The following is a 21,930-nucleotide window of genomic DNA, read 5'->3' as shown; positions in this document are numbered from 1 at the left end:
CCAGGTACCTAACTAAAGTCTTTCCTCCTATTCGTCTTCATTGAGACTGCACATATCTAGCCCATAGTCTCAGCCAGGAATATTGCATCAGGCTAAAGGTTTGCAAGAGGCATGCTCCTCCACTGCAGGTCACTTTCATCCCCACAGAGACGGTCAATTTCTGCAATTTGCGGCGTGGGCTGCTTTGTCTTTAAGACTTTTTGAAAGGAAACAAAGGGAGAAAAAAACAAAACTGTTAATATTAAAACATGAAACATGAAAAAGATCAAGCAGAGAAAAATGTCAAGCAAACCTTGAAATTTAGATGTAAACCTAAAAAAAAAAAGAAGAAAGAAAGACATTTAGATAGAAACCTAGACATTTAAACGAAAGAGGCTGTTCTCAGACACAACACACACATATGCACCTCTAAACCGGCCAAAGCTAACTTCACCTTCTAGCAAAACAATTTAAACGATATACGTTTATGCCCAGATCGCAGACTGGCGCTGTCTTCTGTTACATCTGTCTGAGAGGTGTTAGATTTCTGACTTTGTATCTCCTGCTGTTTGTGGTTTCCACCCATATGGTTTCTCCTTTCTAAAAAGTCTAACTTTGTCCAGTGTTCTGGTATTTTTTTAGCTGGTTAGCGAAAACAGAAGTTACATTGTAACTGGGTGGACTAAACTGGGCAATCTTTCACTCCTCCTAAATTGCAAATTACTGACAATATAAACGATTTTTGGTCCCCTATGCTGTGATTCACACACACTTTTCTTTATCTGGATGTTTAAGACTGAGTACTATTTAAGCTGAACTAACTGTATTTTACCAGTTTCTTCTCTGAATTTCCTTGTGGAGGTCAACTTGCCCAGTATAACAAAAGAATACTCCCAAATTCAGCAGCCGTCATTGAAACTTTCTGGGAATTTGTAAAAACTCTGTATTACTACTTTTATGGCGTTATCTTCATGAACCTACTTTGACAAGTTTGGATCTGGGTAATATGGCACCCCACCAAAACCACATTTCTTTACAGGGGCTGGATAAACATTTGATTTAAATGAAAGGGGGGAAAGGTCTCTTAGCTGCAACGCCACTTGGTTTTCTCCTGCCTATTTTTGTGTCCATTCAATGGGGATTAGAAACACTTAGAGAATATGGCTGCACAGCAACCGCAGACAACAGTGCTAATCTAAAAGGCTCTTCATTAGTTTTTAAAGGGATCTGTAATATTAGAATATTTTAATGCTCAGGTTTGTCAAACCTGAACTGGATGGCTCTATACCGAACATAAATTCATCAAAGCACAGATAGAGATTTATAGAGACATTTTTTTGTCTTTGACAACACAGACCACTTTTTGGCACTACACTGCTAAAAGAGAACTAAAAGTGAGTGAAATGTTATTGAAATTAGTGTATTTTTCTTTGATTTGAGCACGTAAATAAGATAATCTGCCAATGAAATAAGATTTTTGCACTTAAAATAGGAACAATTCATCTCCATCATCTTATTTCGAGTGCAGGATATCTAATTATCTTATTTTAGGGGTAAAAATACTAATTTCATTGGCAAATAGTCTTATTTAGCTGCTCAAAACAAGAAAAAAATACTAATTTCAAGAACATTTTACTTACTTTCAGTTCCCTTTTTGCAGTGTAGGCCTAACATTAATTGGTAAAGAAAGGAAAGGTATAATTTATATAGACGAGTCAGACATATATTGGGGATTTTTAAACACTTTTGTGAAAAAAGTGGACTAGTTAAAATCCTTTCTCATCTCTTCATCATTCTGTGCTCTCCTTTAGTCCGTCTGAATTTAATATGCAGCGAGCAGGCAGCATTCGTGGAGAGGCTGCCGCTGAGTTTGCCACAGAGCTTCAGTTTAGGATGGTGACACGTTGTAACTCAGTCCTATCCTCTTACATTTGGAGTCAGATGTGCTGCAGCTGAGCGGTTCACTCCTCAGCTTCATATCCGATTATTCACCAAGTAAAGCGGGAGAGAGAGTCATTTTTGAGATTACTGCTGAAGCATGTTTCACGTATGCACATGGACCTTCACCCCTCCCCTCGTACTGAATGCTGTTTGATTAAAGTAGAAGCCGGGATTAGCTCTGTCTGAACACATGTGGACATATAGGTAACAAAATGGGATGAAATGGCTCTTTAGATTGGATGAGATTATGTGTTTAAAGCCATACCAGTTGCAGATATTTCTCTAAAGTTACTGACACATTTCAGCATTCAGACACAAAACTATTCAACATAGTTATGGATGAATGAAAGCTGAGCATAAAGAGATGGTTTAAATTTTATTTTAGAGATTGTAAACCCTGATAGTTTAAGACTTTACCTCAGGGCAAGTCACTGTTCTCCTCATCCTCCTCCAACACGGGCATTAAAGCTGAGCCCTGATGCCAGTTTCTCCTGTCTGCTGCGGCCTGAACGAAAGAAAAAACAGGATTTGATTTGTAAATTTTTTTACCCCGATGAGTTGTATTTTCTGTATTTTCCTTCTTACCTTCACAACTAAAGATGAGGGGGTCCAGTCCGGCAGTGAGGAGGATCCACTTGGAGCGGTTTCTTGGGTCTCAGCAAATCTTCCCGCCTCCTTTCCTTCCCGCTCCTTAAACAAGCTCTTTAACTACAACCAGCGAGATGTAGGAGTTCTAATTAATCATTTATTAATAAATGATGTACCTATTTGACAGATGAAGCATTTTAAACTGACAGGGCTATCTTTAAAAAATTAAGACAGATTTCCATTGACTAATGAAATCCTGCATTCATACAGATTGCTTTTAAAGTTTAGCTCAGTGTAATTTGTTTTTTGTTTTAGTGCGTTTATTGTATTATTTCATACAGTTTTGTTGATTTCATGTGCTTTTTTGTAAAGTGTCTGAGTATTCAGAAAATCTATTTTAAATAAAGTGTAATATTATTATTGTTGTTGTTGTTATTAAATCCTTCAGGTTCAGATGGCCGAACTTCTCTTACGGGGGCAATGAAAACTGATATTGCACTTGCTGAATCTTGTTGAGAGTGGACGATTTTAAAAGTAACAATAGCAGCAGGAAATATTTGCTCACACTGATCTGGTGATGCTAAATTTATTTTGTCTGGAAAACAACTAAACAGAAGTATGGCTAGATTGTGTGTTAAAAAGGCTGTTGTTTGAACTAGTAATCAACACAAAGTTACTGTTGTTGCCTCTGATCACCACACAAGCTTATGGCCCACACTATTGTTTTATAGAAGTAGGCCAAAAATATGAAAAATAATACAAAATGTATGTATGTAAATGTAAACCCATTGGCATGTGGACCAGAAACGTTTTTCATGTTGGTCTACCTGCTCAGTGACCAATCTTCTCTGTTGCTCCACCTCTGGATTAACTGGACACATGGTTTTATTCCTCTTGTCTTCAACACATAGTTTCTCATTTTTACCCTGCAAATATAAGACACTTGTTATTTAGGCATAGTTTGCTATGTAAGTTGTTTTTTTACAGTGGGGAAGGGGGGTGTTTGATGCCCTGCTGGATCTCTGAGTTTGCTCCCGTGCAAACAAAAGGACAGTCTCTAGATTTATTTGGCTCTTGCGTTTTATTGCAGAAAGATACTGTATATGGGGAAAACATCAGCAATAAGTGCATAACGTTTAAAAAAATTAAGATTTGTTTGCATTTGATCCACCATCAAAACAGCACTCAGACCTCGTTGGAGAAACTCAAGTTTGAGGTTTGAGCAGCTTCCTCTAAGGTTTTCTCTAGGACTGAGGTCTGGAGACTGACCAGGTGAGTTCAACCTACTTCTTTTCTGGCCTCTCTTGTATTGTCCCAGCAGTGTTACATCAAGTATTTCCATGCTGGACGTCTCACCCTCGACCCATCTTCAGCGTTCTCATCCTTGGTTACTCAGAAAATGGCTGCCAAAGAGCTCGATTTGGGGACTCGAAGGATCAAAGAACTTCCTCTTAATGTTTCTCTGAACTATTTAGATGGCCGCTGGGAAACCTAATAAGGGCCTGAGTGTGTGCCTTTTAAAGAAGGGAGTTGCAAGATTTCAATCCATAGCAATGTAGTCCTACCAGTGCTGTTTCTGTTGACACGTGGTTCAGCTTTCTTCTGGTCATTAACGAGCACCTCCTCTGTAGCTCTGAGCTGACCCCTCACCTGTCTCAGGATCTTTCTCAGTCCACGAGTCAAGAACTTGCATGAGGCTCCAAACCGAGGATTTGATGGTCATTTTACACATCTTCTACTCCCAACAATTGCTCCAGCAGCTGTCTCCTCCTCACCGGGCTTCTAGCTGATGTTCTTTTCAGCCATTCAAGCCCTGTGCACATCAACCCTGTTGTTCCTGTTGCCCTTTAACAGCTGTGTCCATGATGGTGAAGATGTTGGATCTGATCCTGTGGATTGGTGGGCTTTACATGCGTTGATAATATGAGTATATGTAGGATAAATGAATTGATTTGTGAGCAACATGGGCAAATATGTGCCAACATTCTGGTCGTGATACAGAGGATCAAATTCTCAGTTCACTTGTTGAGATGCAATATTATCTTTGACTTTTTGTGACATGTCTTTTTTAGATTTTTTTTTATATATATTTTGTTTCAAAACAAAAAAAAAATAGAATAAAACTAACATCAAATCTACAGAGAGTGTTTGTCAGAGAGAAAAATTTAGACAATCAACAGGGTATCCGTGGTTTATCCCACTTTTCAGAAACCTCACCGGGGAAACTGTTTGCCTCTGAGTTGGTTGTTCGTGGAGCACTGTAGAATTTGGCTGCTGCTTTTCATCTATAATCACACAAGCAAGGTTTTGTTTTCAATCTATGTTGGGGAAAATCTCTGAATTATCATTATTTTTTTTTTTACATGCACCGTTCTATAAGCAAAAAGCTCATACCACCTTGCTGTGCGTGTATTGAAGCAGGGTTTGACACATCTGTCCAAGCACTTCCGCCATTATGACAACATCCAGAAGCCTTTTCCAGCAGCTTTCACAATAAAATGGAGTGAAGAAAGAAAAGATGATCAGGACATTTAAAGTTAATTCCCTACAGTTTTCACAGAAAGTGAGAGGTTTTGTACCTTGAGCTCCAGAGCAGAAATCCTGAATTGAGCCTCGGTTCTCTCCATCTCTCTCAACCGTTCCATGGTCCTCAAATCATTCTCTCTAACCAGAGGCGGTCAGAGTAGACAAAAAAATGTACTTACATAAGCATAGCACTTTTTCAGCATATTTTACACAAGTAAAGGTAAAAAGGAGCCAACCAAGAAATTAAAAAGAAAAGTATTTGGTAGGAAGGCTACGCAAGTACTGAGTAACTAATCATAGCATGTGATTTAGTTCCTAAAAGTGATGTAATCGGGCAGACAAAAGTACAATTTCTTGTATTTTAAAAACTAAAATAAAAAAAGATGCAAAGAATAACACAAATTCAGACAGAAATGCTTTTCAATTTTCCCAAGTTACTCAAATAAATGTAACTAGTTACTACCCACCTCTGTTTCTAACACAGAAATGTAAAAAAAAAAAAACAACAAAAAAAAAAACAGAAAACCTAGCTCACTTTGGGAACATAGCACATAATAGTTTTTTCAAATGCTAATCTTACCTCTCACTCACTTTCCTCTCTGTTTCTGCCAGTTTTTGCTTCAGCCTCTGTTCCTCGCCGCTTTGCCTCCACACCTGATGATCATGTGTTCATGTTAACATGCACACTTCACACTCCGTATACTTCCACATTAAGCATGTCATTGTGAGAGGAATATCTGGTTAACCTGAGTAGATTTGTTACTCGGGGAGCGTGGTGGGGGCTCATGAATTAAACAGGATTCTGAAAAGCTGATAAACAGAAAACACACCGGAAAGCTCTGATTGCAAAGTTTTATTCTGGGCATTTATTGAATGAATTCTTTGGAAATCTGATTAAAATCCTCTTACTCTGTCTGTGTCTCTTTGTCAAGTGTCTGCATCAACTCACTACCTGCAAACGGAAGCAAATTGCACATAAATGCCCCCTTGTGTTCAACGAATAGAAAGGCATCTTTACCTTTTTCCTGTTTGCATGCTTCAGACCTGGACCCAGGCTCAGACGCTCTCTGTAAGACAAAAGGTAACTGTGCTTTTGGTTCATTCTGGCTGTGTCATTGAAACAATATCTTATAGTGATTTCAGTTTAAATTCCCTTGGAATATAAATCTGCCTTTGTTTTCTTCCCCCTAAATGGTGACGACCCCATTATTTTAAATTGTAGACCTACTTTAAAACTTTTAGTCTTTAAATCTTTCATAATCTCTGATTATGAAAGATTTGGGGAAAATGGCAGGGAGCTTTATTCTGTCACAATTTCAGTCAGGCTTTAAAGGAAATCTTGTTACTGTTCATGCTGCAGTGAGAGTCTTATATGACATAATTAAAGCTCATGAGTTTTAAAAGGTATTTCATACCTCTGATCACAAAACTTCAATCCAACATACTTCAGATTTTTTCATTTGCCAATTATCTCACAAGCAAAAACTGGTCAGAAATAAGGCTGTTGAGCTCAAATATTACTGGTAAAAAAAAGGTATCCCTCATGTATTAGGAACAATAATATTTATGATCTACAGTAACATTCTTAGACAACACATTCATATAAGGTTGATATGAGGTCAAACATTGCACAACTCCTACTCCTGCTGAAGCCTGTCAGGATTTTAAACTTGTATTTGATAAACTGGAATCTTTATAAATCCTTTTTTGTACTGTGCCAGTATTTAATTTTCTAATTGGGGCTTATATTTTACGTGCCTTGTCAAGTTCTTGTAGGAACTTTCTAAAACAGCTATTAGAGCCTTCCAGAGATTTTTTTAAAAAAATCATTAGACACTAATATTTAAACTTTTTGATACAAACTGTAACAAAACTGTGGGTACCATGTTTTATTCATCTGAAAGTATAACATGTGTGACTGGAGAATTAAACTTAGTTGATGTCCTCAACACAAATTATTCCAATGATGTGGAAACGCATCACATTTAGTCAGCGAACCTGATGAATTAACTTCTGAAAAAGTGGATTTTATGTTCACATCTAAGGAACTTTTAAAGAGCAGCATTTGTGTCACAGTGCTTCAATGAACATGCAATGCATGTTTTGACTATTATAAAAAAATTAATTGGAGAGAAAAAACAAAATGTAGGGCAAAATAGCCAAACCAAGGACTGAATCATGTCTAAGCCCATCTTTCAAAGACTTTTATAGGAGTGGATTTCTTACTTTATCATTGGTGTTGTTTACTTTGAGCTCTTCTAACTCATCTTGCTTGGACTGAAGGGTCAGAGCAACATTTTGCCATTTTTCCATCCAGTGTGTGGCAATCCCTTCTAGCTCTTTAATGTGGAGGATTCTCATTTCATCCTTTTCTTGATATGTTTCCTCCTGCCTTTGCAGCATTTTCTCCTTCTCGCTGAGCTTTTCTTCCAAACAGAGACACCGATTCTGCAGTTTCTGATTTTCTAATTCCGACTCTTCTGCAGATTTACTGTGAAATATATTGTATTGGTTATAACTTGCAGAGGTAATAGCTGAATCTGATCTCAGCATGCTGAAGGATTCCACTTGTGTACGGTCTCACCTGCGCTGGCTGTTGTTTCCCTTTGTCTCATCTGATACAAGATCTCCATCTTGGTCTCTTGTGCCCAGAAGCTCCTTCTTTTCTCTGAGCAGCTGAGAGCGCTCTGCTTCCAGATCTGTGATCTGTCTTGAGTTTTGGATTTTCTCCTCATTTAGCTCCTGCAGCTGACGTTGTGACGTAGCCAGATGTTCCATGATCACTTCTAGTTCTTGTCGCAGTTTTTCATTTTCCTGTGCCAAAGACACAACATGAAGGGTTCAGTGGAGTGATCCAGGGATTAATTTACCTTTCAATACTCCTCTATAATGCAGCTATAGGATTAATTCCGGCCAATCATCACCTCAATTCTCACTCTCATACGGGTGATCAAAACATCGTTCTTTTAAACCAGGCCAACAACAACCCTAACGACTCCTCGTTACAGAGGAATGGACTAGTTTTGGTTCAATCTGCTGACTTAATGGCTCTAACAACCGCCCATTACTAAGGGATGGTCCTGTTTCTGTTGAATTTGCATGTTATCTAAGTCATTACAAGGCCTTTGTTAGACAGAAGTATAAAGCTTGTTACTCCACATTACTCCAGACTTTTTGAAAGCTTCTTGGAGAGGAAGCGAAACGTCTTCAGCTACGGAAAACAAGTCCAGTTGCTTTGTTTTTTACTTTTTTTGGAATACTCCTCTATTCTCCTCTCAGGGTTGTGCGGACAGAGGTGCTGCTCCACTCGGCCATCTCCACCTTTTTTCTCCATTTCATGTCGGTCTATTTGCCAAGTACGACCTCTTTATACAAGCAGGCGATCTCAGTAAAATGCTGACCAGTCGAGTGCACATTAATATAAATTACCAGTATGGTGAGTAAACGTAATGACAAGCCAATCAAAAAGATGATGAAAATGCAAATAAGGTGCGCGATAATTACTTAATTTTGCTAAGTTTAATCATTATGGCACAGATGTCTCTCCTTTCATTAATATGAGCATATTTGTGTGTATGTGTTTTTACTATGAACCAATCACAGCTCTTAAAAGACACCGTCACACCAAGCAACGGGTTCAACCACACTAAGATAATAAAGTCTGTCATTTCCTTACTCAGAGCCGCTCTCAGCAGCTATCTGAATCACTCCTAAGCTAAATCTCCAAGGTAGGATTTTTTTTAGGCTAGGAGAGGAGCTCTCTGAGAGGACTCTGAGAGTCTTTGTCAATATGGGCACAGATTTTTGGATTGCAGAAGTGATAGTTGTTGTTCACTCTAGTTGTGCACCTCCCATCTAAGATGTGGATCTCTGCATCACCTCCAGAGATGCCATCGGCTTCTTTTATTAATGCTTCACAGAAATGTTGCACTTACACTGAGATCAAATTGGACACAAATTGACTCTTTCCTACTTAAAAGCTGTTCTCGCTGGAGTTTATTTGGGGGTACGAGAACTAAGAGGTTAAACACATTTTCACTCCACACTATGAGGACTTTTATTTATGAAAAAATAAATACATTGAAAACCATGTATCTGTCCTTCTAATCCACAGCTCTGTGGGACTCTATCTATCCCATGTAATCTCTGAATCATTTAAAGTTTGTGGCTGTATTGTGAAAAATCTGCAAAGGTTCAGAGGTTTGAATATTTCCTGAAGACAATGTTGGCGCCTCTCTGAGAAAAAAAACTCTTTTTTTGTCATGCAAATATGTTTCAGATTCAGGCTGTACATCGTGCAGTCCAGCAACTTGTACTGACCAGACAAGCTTGGCTGATGCTGCTGTTGGATTCGCTCTCCTGGTTCTGTCCCTCCGAGTGTCCCTGTGTGCCAACACTGACTCTCTTTTTAATATCATCCATTTGATTAATCAACATCTTCTGCATCTGCATAGACAAACATGATGTCAAAAAGAGCTTTGAAATTAGCTAAATCCCAGTGATAGTTAACCCACCTCTGGGATTCTTTAAGACTTTAATATGTCTTATGTATGTCTGCTTTACCTCTGCAGAGGTGTGAAGATCCTGGAGTGCTTTGTTGCGCTCTTCTTGGAGAGTTGAGGCCCTGGCCTCGGCTTCTCTCAGGGCCTCCCTTAGATTCTTGATCTCCTGTGTGCAAACCAGAATTTACATACAGAAACATGCACAAACAAATGTTGAATATACAAAGGCCTGACACCTCTTTAGTCATGTCTCCTGCGGTCTTGAGGGATGTGCTGTGTAAGAATGGAGGTCGAAGACAAGTCGACTGATCCTCGCTTACGTTCTCCAAAGAAGACCTCAAGTCCAGCAGCTTATTTTCCGACTTCAAGACTCTTCAAAGAGAATTTATTTTTGCAAATCTTGTACATTTTTATTTACATGTGTTTTTCCTCACTTACTTTTCTTGGAGCTCTCTACTCTGTCGGCTTCGGTCAAACCGGGGTATTTTACCTGCATCCTGTCTGAGAGCACTCGTTTCAGATAGCAGCTGCGTGACGCAGGAGTACAAATCAAAAAGAGCAACTAGAAAATGATTGACAACCTCTGAAAAATATAAAGGTTATTTTTTATTTTTTTTTATATTTCATTTTGAATTTCCCCACCTTTTGCTCCATGTCGAGCATCTGTGCCGTCGTCTTGTTGTAGCCTAGTGTAAATTCTCTGGTCCTCAGCCGGTCCAGTTTAGTGTTCAGCCGCTCATGAGCGTCCTGGAGCCACGGCACCCTTTCTGCTTGTCTGAAGCTCCTTTCACCACGACTAGCCCATAATTCTGCTCCTAATGGCGAAAAGGACCTTGTAGGGCTCTCAGGCTCCAGATGGTACATTGACTGCCACCTCCTCAGGCCTGGGTCGCTCCTTCTGAAGCCACCAGCACTGCCACATGTGCAGAAACACAAAAATCATCCAAAGTATAAGCACCTTGCTTAAAACAACCTCCTACCTTATTAGTACCCCTGGCATGGATGATGGTAGGTGTGTGAAAAACCTTATTTATGTAGCATAATTTAACACCTAAGGATTTAGAAAATGAAATGTTTCATTTGCCGACATTTGGGGAAAAGTCCAAATATTGGTACATCGAACAATGGCACCTCTGCTGTCAACAGTTTGGCCGACAGCCAACATTTGACACGGTTACTGCATACGACCGTGTGAAATGGTCGCATGCACAGGATATCCATGGGTTTTAGGTCTTGGGACTGAGCTGGCAATGAAGGAAGGTTTATTCTGTGTCTAGCCAACCAGTTCTGGGTTGATTTCACCAGATCAGTATCCTGCTGATTGTATAGTTTTCTGTCAGTCTGTCACTTTTTTGAGAAAACTCCTGGTATTCAAAGAGTTCACAGTTTAACATGGTTCTCAGGATCTTTGGAAGAGAATCAACCACCCAGAATATCAAATCTTTCAGTGTTCTTAATCTTGGGGAAGGAAAGTTATTTTCCTGACATACGCCTGCCAAATAACCATTTGGCTAGTAGATGATTGCATCGTTTAGACCTGGTGACCCCAGGGTATTACTCTGTGTGGCCGTTCTCTAAAGGACTGTTTACACCGAACGTGAACATGGCAAATGGAGCGAGTGATGTAAATGTCATCCCAGTGTAAAGGTGCATTCAGGAGCTATTTAACAGTCCGTGATGCGAACGGCGCGAATTAGGTGAATAGAGCGCTGCAATATTTCGCAAAATTTTGTATTCAATCATTTTCCTGAAATTATTTTTCAACACGGAAGTTTTGGTCCCTCGTCAAGCTCTGTTCATCATAGTCCCAGTTGTTTCACGCTTCTGATGATAGCTCTGACGGTCGATGTGGGCAGGTTTAGGTAGGCAGCCATTTTCTTGTACTTTTTTATATATATATCTATATCTATATAGATATAGATATATATCTATATATCTATATCTATATATATATATAATTTAGCAAAACCAGCCCATTTCTGCAGCATTTGATTAGCATGTTTTCTAGTCTTTCCTATTTTGAAGAGAGGCGAAGACAAATGTGCCTTCATGTCATGATATGTGTATACTCTAGAGAAACAGGAAGCCAAATTGAATGTCACTCAACACAGTAATCAGCACATTAATGTAAAATGTGGCTAAAATACTTCTTTTACATTTATTTTATATGAATTGCTAGGTGTACCAATGATTGTTGCATTGAAGAGTGTGATAAATACTGTAAAACATTACAGAGACATTTTGTCCTCAGTAATGTGTTCAATTCAAATATTGGATTTATATAAAGGTTTTATCATTAGATTGTATAACAGCAATACATTTATTTTTCAGGTTTTTACACCTCCTCACCAGGCATGCATGTATGGGCTGCTTATATACAATTACCTGGAGCCGGCTCTTAACAGAAACCCTGATCCAGAAAGAGTCGACAAACCACACCATGCTGAAGACTTTAAAGAAAATAGAGAGTTTGATTGATTTAAATAATTCTCTTCTGGCCAAATATATATTAAAAAAAGAAATATCCATAATTAGTTCTCACCTGGGCCATAAAGTCAGATCTGGAGTCCCACATGTCTAGGTCCCTGAGAGAGAAAAAAACAACTTTGATGCCTGCATTAAGGACCTGCAGCGTCCACCAAGGCCCAAGTTGTCAGTCCCTTCTGTGAGGAAGAAGCTGCTCACCAGCCCGCCTACGTCTAGAGGACATACTTTCACACAAAGCTGTTATCTGGAGGTGTGTAACTATTATTGGATCATGTCTCCTGATAGTTCCACTGTTTACGTGATCGGAGACACACAGTCATGTCCTTGCAGGGCTTTTTTTTTTTTTATGTGTCATCCACAGCAACGTTCGTGATGTGTTGTTGTTGTTATCATGCATGTCGTGGCATATGTCGTTTCAAAGAGGTAGCGCTGGTGCATGAAAAGAAAAATTGGCATGACATAATAAAATTTGAACAGTACTGTCTAAAAGAAGAGTTTCTCTACCTAACAGAACCTTACTTGAGACATTCTCTCCTGTTCACTGTTATGGCCCTCCTGCTTTATTTGTGATCCACAGATAGCCTCAACACTGAGCTTCTCTTCATGCATGGTGACTTCAGTACACGAAAAGCAGGTAGCAGGAGTGTGACGCGCCTCACTCCCTGGATGTCTCCACATGAGATAATTTAGCCTCAATGGCTAATTGACTGCCATTACATAAATACCAATAACAGCGTTCTTCTGATTACATGTTTTCTACAGTAAGTGACTGCTGTAAAAATAAAAAGAAAGAAAACTTTAGGGGCTTTTCTTTCTAATGTTAAGGATAAACACGGTGATAAATAGTCTCTAATGATGCTGATATTCTACAGGCCAGTGTGAAATGTTGCATCCTTGTGACTAAATCACAAGTTGTTTCTTGGGTAAGTAAGCCAGGCTAGTACGCAAAAGCGCCGCTCTATTAGAACATATGGTGCGTTGAACTGATTTGAAACTGGCAAACACTTTGATGAGACAATTACATTCAATCAGAAGCCTCCGCATGCAGTTTGATTTAAGTAATAACTTGCTGAGGTGGATCCTGGATTTTTTTTTTTAACAACTAAGACTAAGAAAGGAAGAGTTAACAAATGTCTCTCATGCCTGTGCAAATTCTCGGATTTGTCTTTAAACACACTGCCCCAGGGTCACCTGAAGGCATTGTGCTATCACCTCCGCTTTTTATTCTGCATGCAATGATGCGTCAGAGCGGATATAACAACAGATTCAGCACTGATGATTCGGTCCTAGTAAGTCTTCTCCAAGAAAAGGAAAACAGCCACGACCCAGTGACTGATGACTTTGTGAAACGGTGTGAGGATCTTAATACTGATAAAACCAAAGACATGGTCACTGAGTTTATGAAGAAACCTCATAAGCACAAAGTAACTTTAATTAAAGGTAAAACATTTGAGAGTGTGCATTCTTACACCTTGGAACTATTTCAAATGATGATTTGAATTTTGAAGCCAACTGTGAGGCAGTGAGCAAGCACGTTTTATCTTAGTCTCTTCTGCTACAGAGGAAACTGCCCTTTTTATATTGACTTAATGGCTCTTTTTATTGTGCTTTTAAAGAAATCATAATCACCTTTATCCTTCTCTTTGGTGTTATGGTTTGGTCATACAACTGTCAAGGAGAGGAGTTCCCTTCAGGAGGCTGTCTGTTTTGACAATCCAGGCTACTTTTCACCCAGAGCACACCATCCTCATAGGGAAACATGGAAACCATAGCTTAATGCTGGCACAGTATTAAACTATGGTGAAGCTTTTCCTCAGCTGGGACAGACAAGCTGATCATAGTTCATGGTAAGATGGATGAAGCCAAATACAGGATATTCATGGATGTAACATTGGAGCCTAAAAAAGTCCTGCTACGTGGTGGATTTGCCCTCCAGCTGGACAGCTGACCTAAACTTTATAGAAAGAGCTACAGTGGAAGGGTTAGGAGGATCAAAGCCTATGCATGTCCCAGTTCCAGTCTGAATGGAAATCCAATAAGTTTCTGTATTTATTAATCATTCCATCCAATCAAACGCTGCTTAAGCCCTTTTGAAGATTTTGCTAAGCATTTCCAAACAATGTAACACCGTTAATGCAGCACCCTTTGGTCATTAGATGTTCCGTTTTGGGCAGAAAGGGTGAAATATATAATGAGTTACACCACCATGTTTGATCGATTTAACTGTAATCAGGGAACCAGCTCGAAAGATATTTAATAATGCGCCCTTTGTCATGTAGATATCATCACGTTTGCTATTAATTTCTAGAAAGATACAGAACAACCAAATGAATAGACAAGATAAATGAATAGATTCATAAATTAATAGACAAAAGAAGCCAAAATCCTGACGGGCTTTTGTTGCCATGGGGAAAGATTTTTCTCACGCGTCTTATTTTGAAAAGTGACGTTTCCCGGAAACAGGACATTAGTAGCAGTAGCCGTTTAAATGCTAAGAAGCTAATCTGACTGAGCTGTTTTCTTGGGTCGTATTTGTACATTTTTTCACCTTTTGCTGACCAAAAGAGTCCGCTTCGATTAAACATTGGAAAGGTACCCGCTGCCGTCTTTACGCGAATAATTTAAGCCTGAAACGAGCTTTAGATTAGCAACCTAGCTTAACACAAGGCCGGAGCTACTGCTAAATGTGCCCTCCGACGTTAGCGACAAAGTGTGAATATTTCGGTGCACCTACTAAAGTTAAATTGTTGTTCGGACATAGAGTCCGCGAAGGCTGTTGTGATTGTTTCGCTGTACATTTTGATTGAAAGGAATTGTTATTTGTTGCAGATAATGGCCACGGACTGGTTGGGTAGTTTGGTGTCTCTTAACTGTGGACCGACGCTGGGAGTTTATCAGGGAGAGGTGTCATCTGTGGACCAGTCCAGCCAGACCATCTCCTTAAGACAGCCTTTCCACAACGGAGTCAAATGCCCCGTCCCTGAGGTCACTTTCAGGTAAATATGTTTTGTTTTTTTCATAAAGTAATTACAAAAAGGCATCTCTGAAATTCAGAGAATCAAACCTTTGTCCCTAGTGTCTGACAAGCACTTTTTCTTTAACAAACAGCTTAAAAATAACCTACTTGAATAGATAAACATAGACCATCTCAATATGTAAACGATATGTAATCTCGATATATTGCCAAGCCCCACAACAAAGTAATATATATATTTTTTTAAGTCAAGCATGGATTTCAACCCTGTCGAAATTTTTTGAGCAGAGCTGAAAAGGTTCGAGTAAGACATTGTTTGTAAAATAATTTCTCTGGAGATGAAAACACTCTGACTTCTTTGCGGTGACAGAGAATAGAAATAGAAATCTGCTGAAAGTATCGTGGGGATGATCTACATAATGGAGAAAGTTGCTTGGGGGGGGTCATAAAACTGACATTTTGGGCCAATTTTCTTGTAATGAAGGAAGCAAGAAATAATCCACTAAGAATCAGCCATCATCAGTCAGGGTTTGGACCAGAACATAATATTCCTGGTGCCAGTTGCAGGGGATGCTGCTCCATCCTTTACATGGAGACTGAAGGTAAGCAACTAAAGAGTTCATCTTTACCACCTATTAGGTTCAATTTAAAAAAGGCCTGATGAAGCAAGACGTTCACTTTGGAAAAATATGGAGAAATGCAAAAGGGATGACTTTAGCTAACAATGTATAGCGTAAAAAAATGGACTCAACATACATTTAATCACATGAGTAACTTAAACGTGAATAAAAAAATGTAAATAATAACAATATTATATTCTTTATCACCGGTTATCTGATTGGGTTTACAAGCCTGGGTGTTGGGGGCGAGTCCTGGGGGAGTGTAGACCAGACCAGACAGACTGTTCCAACTGTTTTTAATATTATATTTTGTTTCTACATTTCATTCCTACTTGCTTTTATTCTGTTTTATTTTCCTATATTTTAATAATGTAAAGCACTTTGCATTCTCTCTGTACTGAATTGTGCTATACAAATAAATTTGCCTCGCCTTGGTCTAGACCTGTGCGTTGTTGACCATGGTTGGGTCTTTAGATTTTCAGATGAAATACAGCTGTTTGATTTCACTCACAGATACAGAGCCGCTCACTGCCTGTGTTCTCCCCATATGCGCTCATGGAAAAGTGCCTCTGGTGTGATTCCTGGTTGCGATAAGTCCTCACTGCACCGCAGCTGTGTAGTTATTTCATGTCAACTTTGTTTAATAATCTCTGTATGTAAATCTGTTGGATTACGTGTTGAATGTCAGCTTTAAAATAAACCCAGAAACAACTGTATGTTTTGCTCAATTAGAAAAGGAGTATGCCAATAATTTTCTCAAACGAAATCTTTACAGGTCACAGCAGGTTTATCCTGGAACTGGTGCCCCGGTGAAATGGGTCTAGAAAGTTTTTGCTTGTGACTGAATGTCTTTTTTGGCTTTCTTCCTTGCAGTGCCATTGACATAAAGGAGCTGAAGATCTTGGACATCAGAAATGGGAATGCACGGACGACCTCTAATACCGCTGCCAAAGGAAGCACTGTACCAGTCGCTGTCCCAAAGGGCGATCCCAGATCTGTGGAGAAGGTCAACTCGCCGCAGCAGTGCTCCAAAAGTTACGGGGAACGCCACCTGGACGCACTGGGTCAGCCGAAAGGCTTTCGCCGAAGACATAACTCCTGTAAGTGGCGTTCCTTTGGCTGAAGGTAAAACCCGAACCGGTGGCTCTTGTTGTGCGACGCTAATGGCCGTTTTCGCCATGCTGTCAGGGTCGTCTACTAGTCGAGGGGCGAACCAGGCGACGCCGAAGAAGAACGGCGTGAAGAACGGGCAGATGAAAAACAGGGACGACGAGTGCTTCGGCGACGGCATGGACGAGGGGCTGGACACGGATTTCGATTTCGAAGGGAACCTGGCGTTGTTCGACAAAGCGGCGGTGTTCTCAGAGATTGACACGACGGAGCGCCGCAACGGGGCGAGGTCACGGGGCACGCCTCAGGATCAGACGCCGAGCCGGTACCGCCACGACGAGAACATCCTGGAGGCCAAACCTATTGTTTACAGACAGATTATTGTACCGCAGCCTGGGCCCAAAGAGTACTGCACTGGTAAGCCTTTAGCGTTGCGGTGAGTGAATTGCAAGCCAATATTTTAAAATCAAACTAGACGAGAGTGGTTCAAACCTGCTTGTCTTCACCTCATACAGACTCGGGACTTGTCGTTCCAAGTATTTCCTACGAGCTCCACAAGCGTCTGTTGTCTGTCGCTGAGCGCTACGGGCTGACACTGGAGCGGAGACTTGAGATGACCGGAGTGTGCGCCAGCCAGATGACGCTCACGTTGTTAGGAGGGCCCAACAGGTACCGATACTCAATTGGAGGAAGCTCACATTTACACGTTCAACTTTAATTTAGCATGGCTGAGAATCACGCTGAAAGTGAAGCAGGTTTTGAGTCAACAGGGTTTTTGGTTTAACACGTTGAACAGTCGCTGTTTCTTCCCATCTTAATGTTTCATAGGGTGCGTTCACACCGAATGCGAACGAGGCGTTTGGAGCGAACGATTATGTGAAGGTGCGTTCAGGAGCGGACTAGCAGTCCGCGATGCGAACGGCACAAATTGGGCGAATGGAGCAAAGCGAAATTTCCCTCGAGTTCAACAGTCAGTACTAAGCAAATCATTTCGCTTGCCGTTAAGGTGTTCCTCGTCCGTTTATTTAGCCATAAAAAATGTTTTTTTATGTGTTGCATATTTAGACAGTACAGTTAGGATGTATTTCTATCGAGCAATGATGGATTAACTGACTGAAGACGCCTGTAGTTCGTGTCCCAGAGGGCGAGCCATCCCCAACGCGGGGCAGCAGCTCCTCAACTGGAGTGCCACGGCTCTGTTCGGCTTTCCACATTAAATACTCGCTCGGTAAAATCCATCTCCGCCACGGTGAGCTGAACTGACAGGAGGGACCGGCAAGCGGAAAGGCGCTCCTCCTATTCCATGACGCGGTGAAGTGAGCTGGGGAGGACGGCTACAACGCTGATGGTTTGCGAGAGAGAGAGACGTAAAGTAAGCGCCAGCGACCAGCGGCAGACGATCAAGGGGAAAAATTCTGTTTGATCGCGTTTGGTGTGAACGGGCCATGACGGTCATAGAAAAGTCTGGAATTAGCGTTAAGTGTTTTCAGGTTCTCAGGCTAAAGACGGGGGGGGAAAGAAATCTGAAAAACTGTTTCTAACTGTATTCCTTTATATCTTACATAAAAGATAACTGTGGAATTCAAAAGAAACACATGTTCTTAGATTAACTTCTTGCATCTGACTACTTTCTTGGCTTCTCTGCTTTCTAAAATCAAAGTGTTCAGCTGTTTTGTCGTTTTCTAACTGGTTCTGGTTTAGGCATCAAGCAAAGCAGAAAAACTCCTAACTTATAGAAAACTTCTTTCATAAACAGCATAAATGTGTCAAAGGTATAAGGGAGTACCAAATCTGTATTTAGTGTAAAATATTTCAGTATCTGCTGTAGATTTTCAAATACAGCTGGTATAACTTGCCAATAAATAATCCATGGGACTTTTATCTTTATGCTGAAGCAGAAGCCAATGTTGTTTCCAGATTAATAGAACGTACAGAGGATAAAAGCCAGCTCGGTTCATTTTTTTAAAATAAAATTTTTGAAGTTTGAGTCTGAAAATGTATGGGATTTTTAAATGGAGTAATTTTGCACAGAAAAAAAAATGAATAATTTATATATTGTTGATATCTTTCAGATTTACTCCCAAGAACCTCCACCAGCGCCCTACGGTGGCGCTGCTGTGCGGGCCTCATGTTCAGGGAGCGCAGGGCATCAGCTGCGGCCGTCACCTGGCCAACCACGAGGTGGAGGTCATTCTGTTTCTGCCCAACTTTGTCAAGATGCTCGACTCTGTGACGAGCGAGCTGACGCTGTTCAACAAGACCGGCGGCAAACAGGTGTCCAGCATCAAAGGTGAGCTGGGCTGGGACCGGGCGGTCTGAAACGACCATCAGCGGGTCACGCTGCTATGTTTTTTCTCAATTTCTTTTTGATCTACTGTTTATATGAAGATACACTGTATATAACTGATGCACATTTTCCTACTTTTGGCTAACTATTGACTATTGAGCCCATATAACAAGTAAATTTCTCCAATGTGAGATCAATAATGACTATCTTATCTTATCTTCTGTTTTTTTTTTCCCCCCCCCATAAAGATCTTCCCGACACGCCGGTGGATCTGATCATAAACTGCCTGGACTGCCACGAGAACACATTCCTGATGGACCAGCCGTGGTACCGAGCCGCCGCGGACTGGGCCAACCAGAACAGAGCGCCGGTGCTCAGCTTGGACCCGCCCGTGAGCGGGCAGGGCCACGCAGTGGAGGCCAAGTGGTCCCTCTCGCTTTGCCTGCCCCTTCCTCTGGCCGAGGGGGCCGGCAGGGTTTACCTGTGCGACATAGGCATTCCTCGGCAGGTGTTCCAGGAGCTGGGCATCAAATACCTTTCTCCGTTCGGCTGCAAGTTCGTCATCCCCTTGCACTCCGCTTGACGGGACTGATTAAACCTCTCACCTTCCTTGACCGTTCTGTGGTTTGGGCGCCTTATATTGCAAGAGTGCCGGCTGTTCCTTTCAGTTCGGCCGTGCCGACTCTTGATTCATCATTTTGAACCGTTTCCTCACACTGCAGGACCACTGTTGCTTTCTTCATTTGTTACAGATGTCAGAGCATGACGTTGCAGGGGTGATAATCGTTCAGGTCTCTGTTGGTGACGAAGCTTTGGGATTATAATCCAGTTCAACAGGAACAAAGTGAAAAGGACAATCTCTAACTTTGGAAACGTTAATGCAGTTCATTAAATCCAGCTTTCCATTTAGCGTAAATCCATCAGAACACATACAACGTGTGCTTCTCCGCACCAGGTCTCCGGTGTCTGCAGGCAGCCTCCATGTCTTTGTTGCGCTGCTTCATTGTTGTTATTTTTTTTAAGATTCCGGACTGCACAGATAGACGCACTGATTGCTTATGAGCCACGAAAGCAGAGAGTTTGTAGATGGGGCCTCAGTAGCGTTTTAACCTGCATAAACATGGCTTCTGTCGAGAAGGTTCACAGGCAGAATCTAATTTTCTAACTTTTTTGTTGTTGTTGTTGTTGTTCTGCCAGCACCAGAGCTCCTCTTCTACAGTTAAAAGTTCCTGTTTTCCACCCTCATCTTCACGAAGCAGTATCAGAGATCAGCCTAATAATAAAACTCTGTGCTTGGTTCATGAAAATATCAGTTGGTCTTGATTATGAATGTGGCTTTGCTTAAAAACTTTGCCATATTTGTAGCACATTTGTGCTTTTTTTCACCCTGCTGTTTGGTATTTTTCTACTCATTTCTTTGAACGGGCCAGCTTATTTCTTATTGTTGGAAGAGAATACACTTTCACTTCTACATTTGATAGGATGCTATGCGGTAGAAGGTTGTACCAGAGCGTTTGGGAGTTCCAGCTCAACGAACAGCCGAAGAGGCTTGTTTACTGAATCATTTTAATACATTTTGTTTTTCCTCAAATAAGGCACACACAAAAAAGCGGGCTGTGAAACTTACCTAGGTCATCAGAGTAAAGCTGATTTATTGGATTCAGGGTGGAAGAAAACGGCTGAAACACGTGACATTTGGCAAAGTGAGCAATGAGGAGCTGCGGCACACCGGCGCGATCCTTCGGGTGTTACAGTTGCTCATTTGGTTACGATTCAACTAGATTTGTTTTAGAGCTCTGGTGCCCTGTGCAGAGGAGGTTTATGAACCCCCACCCCCAAAAAACAAAACAAAACAAAAAAGCGTGTCTGCTTATCTAAAATGTTCATACGGGCTTTATAGTTTCATGGTGTTATATTGATCGTCAACAATCAGCCATGAGGCATAGACTGTGAATAATAAGGCCATAAGAGTTGCTGCTTTTGTGCCATTTGAGGTTGACACATCTCTTTCCACGAGTACTTGATGATAAAAGCTGCTTTTTTTTCCCCCTCTTTTTTTTTTTTTTTTTAAATGTATCATTTACATTTGAAATGAGTCCAGAACTAAACTTAGTAGCCTGTTGCAGTTACACGTTATTGTTCTCATAAGCAGGTCCTGTTAAATTACGCAGTTCAGTTCCTGTCGAGGTTAGTGATGCCGGGCACTCTGGTAGATGTCGGTGTTTTTTTTTTTTTTTTTTTTTGTTTTTTTTTTTTGGGTAGGGGGGGTTTAAATGCCAAATTTCCACCATCCAAAAAAGGGAAGCTCGCCTTTTGAATCAGCAGTTTTCACAGGGGTTGATTTGTGCATGTTCACTGCGAGCTACAGCCATGCACAATAAGCTCCCTCTTCTCCAACATTCCTCTCGGCTGATGTGTAATTATTTCACATCTGTTGAGACAGGCCTGGCTCAGAAAAGTGAAGCCAGGGTTGCCGAATGTGAGTCAGGCGACGTTTGTTTATTGACCACCAGGTGGCAGTACCGGGGAAACATTTTTGACGCTTCCTCTTTAATCCCCGCTGCGACGGCAGCTTTGGGTTATCAGCGATAGACTTTTGTTGTTGTTGTTGTTTTCCACAAAGAATTGGGAACTGAGTTTTTTTTCCGCTCGGAAGAATCGCATTAAAAACGGCAGTGGTTTGTTTTTGTTGTTTGTGTTCTTGGTCTGCACAGGATACCGCCATTGATCTCCGTGTGTTCTGCAGAAACTTTCTGCATTCCTCATGTGTCATGTCTGCAGACTGAACCAATAATAATAAAAAAAATCAATAACCACTCAATATTTGCCTGTCTGTGCTTTTTTTAAATAATATATTGCCTCATTGATGATTATGATGAACTTCCTCCAACGACTTCACGAATAGCGATCGGCGTG

General features: G+C 40.8%; 2 protein-coding genes across 6 annotated transcripts; one reads left to right on the top strand and one right to left on the bottom strand.

The window, feature by feature from the left end:
* Positions 1–3: 3 nt before the first annotated feature.
* LOC110366457 (unconventional myosin-XVIIIa-like) lies at positions 4–12,267 on the bottom strand. 5 transcript variants are annotated; one of them, XR_004932963.1, is made up of 20 exons: positions 12,079–12,267; positions 11,922–11,986; positions 10,179–10,449; positions 9,975–10,063; positions 9,773–9,908; positions 9,598–9,702; positions 9,355–9,480; positions 7,619–7,848; positions 7,261–7,525; positions 6,053–6,101; positions 5,944–5,986; positions 5,781–5,844; positions 5,615–5,688; positions 5,088–5,172; positions 4,906–4,993; positions 4,726–4,793; positions 3,336–3,434; positions 2,338–2,628; positions 293–312; positions 4–196 (listed from the first exon to the last, which is right to left on the bottom strand). XR_004932963.1 is itself a non-coding variant. In XM_036148204.1 (20 exons), exons 1-18 carry the CDS (start codon positions 12,109–12,111, stop codon positions 2,339–2,341), a joined length of 2,166 nt encoding a protein of 721 aa, XP_036004097.1. In that variant the 5' UTR covers positions 12,112–12,267; the 3' UTR covers positions 4–196; positions 293–312; position 2,338. The 5 variants fall into 5 exon arrangements, 1 of the variants encoding a protein (XP_036004097.1); XR_004932964.1 differs by having other exon boundaries at positions 7,282–7,525; XM_036148204.1 differs by having other exon boundaries at positions 2,338–2,425; positions 2,506–2,628; positions 5,944–6,101.
* Positions 12,268–14,463: 2,196 nt separating this feature from the next.
* On the top strand, positions 14,464–21,835 carry edc3 (enhancer of mRNA decapping 3 homolog (S. cerevisiae)). Its single transcript, XM_012880387.3, has 7 exons — positions 14,464–14,615; positions 14,853–15,019; positions 16,491–16,717; positions 16,806–17,144; positions 17,243–17,396; positions 18,800–19,017; positions 19,263–21,835. The coding sequence occupies exons 2-7, from the start codon at positions 14,856–14,858 to the stop codon at positions 19,595–19,597; spliced, it is 1,437 nt and encodes a 478-aa protein (XP_012735841.1). The 5' UTR covers positions 14,464–14,615; positions 14,853–14,855; the 3' UTR covers positions 19,598–21,835.
* Positions 21,836–21,930: the final 95 nt, after the last annotated feature.

Source organism: Fundulus heteroclitus, chromosome 2 (assembly GCF_011125445.2).
Source record: "Fundulus heteroclitus isolate FHET01 chromosome 2, MU-UCD_Fhet_4.1, whole genome shotgun sequence".
In the NCBI taxonomy this organism is placed as follows: domain Eukaryota; kingdom Metazoa; phylum Chordata; class Actinopteri; order Cyprinodontiformes; family Fundulidae; genus Fundulus; species Fundulus heteroclitus.
This window is presented reverse-complemented; position numbering and strand designations above follow the sequence as displayed.

Bases quoted from the DNA above. Each gene is read 5' to 3' on its own strand.
- edc3 (XM_012880387.3), top strand. From the start codon at position 14,856: ATGGCCACGGACTGGTTGGGTAGTTTGGTGTCTCTTAACTGTGGACCG. The intron at 15,020-16,490 runs GTAAATATGTTT...TCTTCCTTGCAG, and splicing joins GTCCCTGAGGTCACTTTCAG to TGCCATTGACATAAAGGAGC. The intron at 17,145-17,242 runs GTAAGCCTTTAG...CACCTCATACAG, and splicing joins GCCCAAAGAGTACTGCACTG to ACTCGGGACTTGTCGTTCCA.
- LOC110366457 (XM_036148204.1), bottom strand. From the start codon at position 12,111: ATGTGGGACTCCAGATCTGACTTTATGGCCCAG. The intron at 11,987-12,078 runs GTGAGAACTAAT...TTTTCTTTAAAG, and splicing joins GATCTGACTTTATGGCCCAG to TCTTCAGCATGGTGTGGTTT. The intron at 5,689-5,780 runs GTTAACCAGATA...CATGATCATCAG, and splicing joins CGAGTAACAAATCTACTCAG to GTGTGGAGGCAAAGCGGCGA.